General features: G+C 46.8%; 2 protein-coding genes across 2 annotated transcripts; one reads left to right on the forward strand and one right to left on the reverse strand.

Annotated features, from left to right (window-relative positions):
* LOC135544604 (acyl-coenzyme A thioesterase 11) lies at window positions 1-3,657 on the forward strand. The gene is made up of 5 exons (XM_064972348.1): window positions 1-1,443; window positions 2,263-2,348; window positions 2,456-2,582; window positions 2,744-2,878; window positions 3,187-3,657. Exons 1-4 carry the CDS (start codon window positions 1,375-1,377, stop codon window positions 2,747-2,749), a joined length of 288 nt encoding a protein of 95 aa, XP_064828420.1. The 5' UTR covers window positions 1-1,374; the 3' UTR covers window positions 2,750-2,878; window positions 3,187-3,657.
* Window positions 3,658-3,752: 95 nt separating this feature from the next.
* zcchc9 (zinc finger, CCHC domain containing 9) lies at window positions 3,753-8,261 on the reverse strand. The gene is made up of 6 exons (XM_064972347.1): window positions 8,194-8,261; window positions 7,069-7,514; window positions 6,773-6,923; window positions 5,002-5,094; window positions 4,840-4,908; window positions 3,753-4,289 (listed from the first exon to the last, which is right to left on the reverse strand). The coding sequence occupies exons 2-6, from the start codon at window positions 7,501-7,503 to the stop codon at window positions 4,177-4,179; spliced, it is 861 nt and encodes a 286-aa protein (XP_064828419.1). The 5' UTR covers window positions 7,504-7,514; window positions 8,194-8,261; the 3' UTR covers window positions 3,753-4,176.
* Window positions 8,262-8,727: the final 466 nt, after the last annotated feature.

Genomic DNA, 8,727 nt, shown 5'->3' on the forward strand with positions numbered 1-8,727 from the left:
GCCAGTCTCTAGTTAAGCAATGAGGGAGTGTGGTATATGACAAATATACCACGGCTAAGGGCTGTTCTTAGTTGATTTATTTCACCTTTATTTAACCAGGTAGGCCAGTTGAGAATAAGTTCTCATTTACAACTGCGACCTGGCCAAGATAAAGCAAAGCAGTGAGATACAAACAGCAACAGAGTTACACATGGACTAATCAAATGTACAGTCAATAATACAACAGAAAAAATCTATATCCAGTGTGTGAAAATGAGGTAAGATTAAGGAAGCAAGGCAATAAATAGGCCGTAGTGTTGAAGTAATTACAATTGAGCAATTAACACTAGAGTGATATACCATGGCTGTCAGCCAATCAGCATCCAGGAGCCAAACTACCCAGTTTATAATGAAGAACCGAGGAGGTGAGGTATATAGAATAAGGGCTGTTCTTAGGCACGAAGCAAAGACGCAGGAGAAACCCACAGTCTCCCGTGTCCACAGCGGTCACGCATGTGGAGAGCGTCGAGCTGGTCCTGCCTCTACACGCTAATCACCACGGCAACACCTCCGGACGACAAATCATGGCTTGGATGGAGAACGCAGCCACAGTGGCAGCCAGGTACCCTCTAACAGGGTTCTATGGCTGTCCCCATAGGATAGCCCGTTTTGGTTCCATGTAGAACCCATAAAAGGTTTCTCCTATGGCAGGGGAAGGCAACCCTGTTCCTGGAGTACTGCAGGTACTGCAGGATTTTTGTTCCAACTAGTCACCACACCAGATCGAGCTAATTGATCAGTTGAGTGATTGCCTAAATTCAACACACCCGGTCTCCCAGGTTGGTTAAATCAAAAAACACTGCGTCACTCCAGGACCAGGGTTGCCTACCCCTGTCCTGTGGGGACAGCCGAAGATCCCTTTTGGAACCCTTTTTTGTCTAAGAGGTACACACGCACACCCTACTAACCCTCTCTCTCTCTCTCCAGTCGTTTGTGTGACCGCTTCCCTTCTGGGGGCTGTAGACATGTTCCGCTTCAGAGGGCCCTTCTCTGTAGGAGACAGACTGGTCTTTAAGGCTGTGGTCAACAACACATTTAACAACAGGTAACATGTCTCGTCATATGAATTCCCGGTCAGATAATGGGATCCTGTGGAAATGTAATTGGCACAGTATTTAAATGCGTGTGTGTAGTATTGAGGTAGGCGTCCTGAGTGGAGGCCTGTAACTGTGAGGAGTGGACCGCGAACAAAGCGCGTCACATCAACAGCGCCTCCCTCATCTACCAGCTGGCTAACACACCTGGAGACGTACCTGCCTGTCCCTCAAGTCACATACACCAACAAGGACTGGGAGAGGAGATACCTGCCTGCCATCGTAAGGAAGATAATTATTGATGGCTAGAAAGCGCACCCTGTCCGGTGAGGAGGCTCTTATCTCCGTCCCCTGGGATAAAAGGAACCAGGTAGCACAACCATGTAATGAACATGACACTACCAGCACCCATCATTCTAGCTAAGCTAGCCTTGTACCTGACTGTGTTTGCCTTCAACCACATCACTGCCTTGCCAGATGACAAGTTGACTAAAGCTTTTAGTCCAGCCTCATTATTTCCCTGCTGTCTGTCTGTTGGTGATGCAGGGGTCAGCTATTTGTTCACCCGTAGCCACTCGCAATTGCTAATAACCCATTTGCAACCACCGACTTGTGATAAAGTGAACGTCTGAGGCCAGCATCAAAGCCTAACCAGCAAATGTAGAAAATGCGCTGTACAGTTTCCTTTTTATGACGTTCCGGTGTTGTGGTCCGCGTCTCCTGACTTTACGAATTTGTATGGCACCTCACAGTCATCATCCTCTTTTACCAGTCTGACCACATCTTTCTGAAACGTTGCTTTTCTGGCCGTCGTTTATCTTTCTTTTCAAATCTCCATTTTGCAGCTCTTCTCTTACCGAATTGAACTCTGGCCTTGTCCTTTTTGCCTCAGTGAATCGATGTTAAGATGTTAACGTTCTCTGGGATTGGTGTGTAGGCCGATTTGGCACGCAGCAAAGTCGGCCCCTAAAGCTTAGACTTATGCGCCAAATGCCAGATAAAAAAAAAATGAAAGAACTCAATGTAGCCTTAAAGATATGAATTACACAAGAACTACGGATTGTATTATTATTTGTTTGCGCTTTACTCAACCCGCCCGCCCTTCATCCAAACAATATTTCATGACCCGAAACCCATCCACTGCAGGTTAAGAGTCACCCCGCATATCACTACTGTCTGTCTCCTGCAGGTGTATCTGGGTTTTAACAATGTAGCAGCTCTGACTGTACTGACTGGGAAAACAAGACTGGGGAAGCCAGCAGCATCAATGACAGGGTGAGAAACACACACTAATGCATGTATGGAGACACTATATGGCAATTTTCTAAAGGGGATTCTTTGTCCTTTTTTGCTTTTAGTTTCCTTAACATGTATGTTCCCAGATCGGTGTGTTTGTCCATGAGGAGGAGCTGCTTTGTGTCCCAAGTTCAGAAGGTCATGACCTCTGCCCTCCATGCCTTCACCCTATTGGCTGACCTCACACTGCGACCTCTTTGGGGGACACTATCTGTAAGTCACCTTTAAATTTGTTACCATTCCATTTATTCCATTACTGAGCCCGTCCTCCCCGGTTAAGGTGCCACATTTTGCTGAAAGTATGAGCGACACAGAGCTTTGTGTTCATTAAACTAACTTGACCTTTAACCTATCACACCCCCTTCTCCCTGTAGCTGTGAGGAGGTAGAGGGGGCCGATGAGGAGGAGACGGTGTACCACATTAAATGCCCCCCCCCCCACCCAATCAACGGAGGCAAGGGCCGGGACTTCGTGTTCCCGTTGTCAAAGAGACAGCCCTGCAACGACAAGTAAAGGTTTCCTTTAGAACACGCGTCAAACTCATTCCACGGAGGTGCAAAGTGTCTGCGGGTTTTCGCTCCACCCTTGTACTTGATGAATTAAGGTCACTAATTAGTAAGGAACTCCCCTCACCTCTGGCTTTCTAGGTCGTAACTGAAAGGAAACACAAAAAGACCCGCAGAGATTCGGCCCTGCGTGGAATACGTTTGGCACCCCCGTTTAGAAGAATGTGTGCGTTCCCGTCTTCTTGAGTGGAGATGGTTATGGGATCGTTCTGATTCCTGTTAGCCATATGTGTGTGTTTTGTCTTCTACAGGGACCCCTAATGTGCTAGGCCTGAGGTCTGTAACCGTGGAAACATCTCCCCCCCCGACCTCGCCTTCTGGACGATAACGGGGTGAACAGGCAGTGGCTCGGGTGGTTGTTGTCCTTGACGATCGTGAGCCCTCACAATTCAGAGACAATGTGTTAAAACCATGTGTTCCAGGTGTGTTACCACAACCAGGTGACGTCAGGCGTGTTGCCGCATGTAGCATGTAACCTGGCAGGCTGGTCTAAGTGTATGGAGGAGACGGCTAGCACACGTACCACCTTCCTGGAGAGAGACACCACACACACTGAACCGGAGTCTGATGGTTGAATTGATACTATATGGAGACTCATGATTCTAACGAGACAAAACACGTCTCTAGTCGAGCGGCTGCTAATACAGGTGTCCAATTTACAACGGACGGTGTTTCCGAATTACCCAAAATGTCTTGGTCACAGCAAATGTAGGTCATGTATGTAATATAAGTCTAATTTATTGAATTTTGCAAGAAATATTTCAGATGTTGATGTGAGTGAACGTGCAGTAATAATGGTACTCGATGACAAAACGAATTCTGTGAAATGCAAATAGAAACCTATATTTTGAACCTTTTTGTTTCTGAGACACCTGGGGATGGATGACAGAACACACCAAACATGAGACACACGGGATAGATGGCTACCGAGATATAAAAACACATCTTTAGATACAGGAGCGACCCGCTAGCTAGCATACAGGCTCCAGTCTCATCTCATCCATACAAATCACTTCCAGTCCTATACACAGAGTCCAGGGTGTGAGACCACAGAGGGCGCTTTCCAATATGGCAGTCAAGAGCAGCTCTCCATTTTCCCTGACTATGGATGTTGTTTGTCAAAGCTCCGAGAGAGAAAGTGAGAACGGTGACAGAACGAACGCCCTTCGTGGATTTCAGTCTTGGGATGTGTCGATGTCAGTCCTGTCCAATCTGGCGAGTCCTCTGCGTGGATTGGCAGGTCAGAAGACCACTACCTTGGCCCGTTTGGGCGGGGCTTTCTTCACAGGCACATGCACTTCCTCGTGGTCGGCACTCATGTTATTGGACAGCCAGCCCAAGGTCACTTGGTTAGCTACGGGGAGAATTGGACAAACACACGTCAGTCACATCTCGGGAGCGTATAAAGAGGACTAACTGTACAGAGCGTTCAGATAGATGAAACAGAACACAAATGACGTTCAGATAGATATATATATATACAAAGGGAATGTTCAGAGAGAAATGTAGCGCATATAGACCCATTTTTGGTTTACAAACAGGCGTCACGTTCGAGTGATGCCTGGCCAGAAAGCGCCGTAGCAGGATCGCTAACGCTAAAGTCAGGACCGTGGCGAACTTAACAGTGAGTGAATGATGACAACGGGAACAGGCAAAACAGATGGCCACAGCTAATGAAACGTTCATAATTCTTCTGGCTCAATCTGTGATATTTTACTTCGCTGGCTTGCTACCGTTAGTTAGTCAAATCCTCTGACATTAGCGACGCTGCAAACGATAACCGCCTCGATGACTTATTTGAATCTGTCGTGCGAGCACAACATTCCCGTGACGCGGGCAGGGGAAAATGGGTCTGTCGAACAGACAATCCTGACGCAGGGTAGAGAGAGACGGGAGCTACTCACACGCGGCCTGGTGCTCAGGACAATCCTTCTGGAAGTGCTCTACTGAACCACAGACACGGCAACAACCTCCTGCAGACGGACAGAAAGGGAGGAGACAAAGTTGTGGATTCACAGTTTGATTTATCAGCCCAGTTTAGTACTGTGAGAGTGCATGTGTTGTACCTGCAGCGTACAGTCCTTTGGGGTTATCTGGGCAGGACCTGGACAGGTGGCCAGTCTTACTACAGATGAAACACTTGGCATACGGGTATTCCCCTGAGAGAGAGAGAGAGAGAAACAAACACACACATTCAATCAAATCCATTGATCATCCTTGATGTTTCTACAACGTGGAAAGGCACACAACTGTCTATGTCAGGTCCCACAGTTGATATTGCATGTCAGAGCAAAAAACCTAGCCATGAGGTCGAAGGAATTGTCCGTAGACCTCCAAGACAGGCGTGTGTTAAGGCACAGATCTGGGGAAGGGTAACAAAAAAATGTCTGCAGCATTGAAGGTCCCCAAGAACACAGTGGTGTCCATCATTCTTAAATGGAAGAAGTTTGGAACCACCAAGAGTGTTCCTAGAGCTGGCTGCCTGGCCAAACTGAGCAATCAGGGGAGAAGGGCTTTATTCAGGGAGGTGACAAAGAACCCAAAAAGCTCCAGAGTTCCTCTGTGGAGATGGGAGAACCTTCCAGAAGGACAACAATTTCTGCAGCACTCCACCACTCAGGCCTTTATGGTAGAGTGGCCAGACAGAAGCCACTCCTCAGTAAAAGGCACATGACAGCCCGCTTGCAGTTTGCCAAGAGGCACCTAAAGACTCTTAGACCATGAGAAACAACATTCTCTGGTCTGATGAAACCAAGCTTGAACTCTTTGGCCTGAATGCCAAGCGTCACGTCTGGAGGAAACCTGGCACCATCCCTACGGTGAAACATGGTGGTGGCAGCATCCTGCTGTGGGGATGTTTTTCGGTGGCAGGGACGGGGAGACTTGTCAGGATCGAAGGAAAGATGAATGGAACAAAGTACAGAGAGATCCTTGATGAAAATCTGCTCCAGAGCACTCCAAAGACCTCAGGACCAGGACTGGGGCGAAGGTTTACCTTCCAGCAGGACAACGACCCTAAGCACAGAGCCAAGACAACGCAGGAGTGTTTTCGGGACAAGTCTCTGAATGTCTGATTGGCCCAGCCAGAGCCCGCACTTGAACCCGATCGAACATCTCCGGAGAGACCTGAAAATAGCTGTGCAGCGATGCTCCCCATCCAACCTGACAGAGCTAGAGGATTTGCAGAGAAAAATGGGAGAAACTCCCCAAATACAGGTGTGCCAAGCTTATAGCGTAATATCCAAGAAGACTCAAGGCTGTAGTCACTGTCAAAGGTGTGGTTTGTCATTATGAGGTAGTGTGTAGATTGATGAGAGGGTGAAAAAAAAAAAAAAAAAAATCCATTTTAGAATTAGGCTGTAACGTAACAAAATGTGAAAGTGTTGGTCCCATGTTTCATGAGCTGAAATAAAAGATCACAGAAATGTTCCATACACACAAAAATAGAAGGGGAAGAAGGACCTCCACATCCGGCATCTTCCCCGGGCGTGATCGTCTGAGACCAGCCACCCGATGAAACGGAGGAGTATTTTTGTCTGTAGTAAAGCCCTTCTGTGAGGAAAAACTCATTCTGATTGCTGGGCCTGGCTCCCCAGTGGGTGGGCGTATGCCCTCCAAGGCCCACCCATGACCTCACCCCTGCCGAGTCATGTGAAATCCATAGATGAGATAACTTCATTTCAATTGACTGGTTTCCTTATATGAACTGATACTCAGTAAAATCATTGAAGTTGTTCTATGTTGCGTTTATATTTTTGTTCAGCATAGAAAGAATAACAAACGGAACAAATCTAAATTGAATTATAGAACACAACCAGGAATCAGGACAACACACACCTAGAGCAGGATCTATTTTAGCACGGCAGCGTTGGATCTCATGTTCTGTGGATCCACAGCGGTAGCAGATTTCCCTTCCCATCTCCTCGTCTCGGTCCGCCTCCGGACAGTCAGCCAACCCGTGGCCAGGCTTCCTACAGTTAAAACACACCTGGAGAGGGGGAGACAGGGAGAGTGAGGTAAGAAAGAAGGAAGAGGTAAGAGAGTAAGACAACATCACAAGGTTGAGTGTCACTATTAGTAGCAACATTGGAAACTTAGTCACTCTACGCTTGATCTCTGCCCATCTTACTCACCATGCTGCTCTTCTTGTCATCCTGTCTCTTAATCCTCCTGTCCTCTCTCCTCCTGTCTTTCTTCAGGGCTGTCTCTACCTCTTCCCTGAGTCCCCCCATCCCTGTTCCTCCACCTCCCCTGGACGTCCCAGCCCCGCCACTCTGAAGGTATTCCATGAAGCCGTTCACATCCTCATTGTCGTAGTCTTTCTTCTTCCGACAGGGCTTCTTAATCCCAGCATCGCCGAGCTGCGTTCGCCTCAGAGGGTCTCCCCCTCCTCCCCTACCTCTTCCCCAACCCCCAGGACCATGGCTAGAGCTAGCACCTCCTGAACCTCCAAAAGGGCCTGGACGACCCCTCCCTACTCCTCCCTCTCTGGTTCTAAGCTGGCTCCAGGGTGTTGCCTCAGCAGGTTTGTGTTTGTGGACATTGTTGGCTCTGGCCCATCGCGTCATTGCTGGAACACCTGGGGTACACATATAAAGAGAGATGAGGGAGACGGATGAGCGAGAGATGGAAAAAAACATTAGGGATTCGGGAGTATGGTGTATGTTCCCCTAGACTGATCTAGCAAAAGCAGCGGTCATTCATCTAAAAATACAAAGTGGTATATAAATATGTATTTAAAAACTAACTTCATACTAACTATATACAAATATACCATTCCAGTGTTTTACTTGCTATATTGTATTTACTTTGCCACCATGGCCTTTTTTGCCTTTACCTCCCTTATCTCACCTCATTTGCTCACATCGTATATAGACTTGTTTATACTGTATTATTGACTGTATGTTTGTTTTACTCCATGTGTAACTCTGTGTCGTTGTATGTGTCGAACTGCTTTGCTTTATCTTGGCCAGGTCGCAATTGTAAATGAGAACTTGTTCTCAACTTGCCTACCTGGTTAAATAAAGGTGAAAAAATAAACAATAATAACTGCTCAGCTATAAAAACAACGGTTAGGATAGAGGCTACAAATAAACGTGCTAGCTAGATAACGTGAAGAGTTGCTAGTATTACTCTAAGAGTCCTTTTCAGCGGAGTTGTGAACTAAATCTGTAGCGAAATATATTCGCAGAAATTCAGAAACTGATAAATTCAGTTAAATAATGTGATCAGAATATATTTATCTGTTATAAACTCACCTAAAGTGTAAAACTATCGCTGCCACATGTGTTTACTGTTTAGCCGGAAGCCACGTTCTTCTTCTTCTTCTTCCTTGGGTGAAAATGACTTGATAGACTCGTACCGCCATCTGTTGTTGAGGTTGAGAATTTATAATAATAAGTGATCACACGCACTTTTGTTTCGTGCTTGCTGCACGCCTGCTCTTTGACTGGAAGTAAAGCGAGTGCACGAATGTGTTTGTGCAGTTGCTTTGGTTCATTTCTACCAAATCCTGGTGTGCAATCGTCGTCGTTGCACCATGCGTTGGCGTCTGATCTGGATTGTCCAAAGTAGGACCAGATTAATTTGTTACATCCTCTCTTTTGACAGTTTTCAAGTTGATGTAAGCCAGCCCTGCAAACGCACACTGGTTCACCATGTTATTGTGCTGTCCCTGTTTATGTAACGTTTCCCTTTAGTATTTCAGTGGGCGGTGTTCCCATCTACAATTCCACCATTACTTTCCCTGTAGGTCTGCTTTGGGGACCAGTCATCTCGTTATGTGATAGCTA

This window comes from Oncorhynchus masou, chromosome 8, assembly GCF_036934945.1.
Source record: "Oncorhynchus masou masou isolate Uvic2021 chromosome 8, UVic_Omas_1.1, whole genome shotgun sequence".
NCBI classification, from domain to species: Eukaryota; Metazoa; Chordata; class Actinopteri; order Salmoniformes; family Salmonidae; genus Oncorhynchus; species Oncorhynchus masou.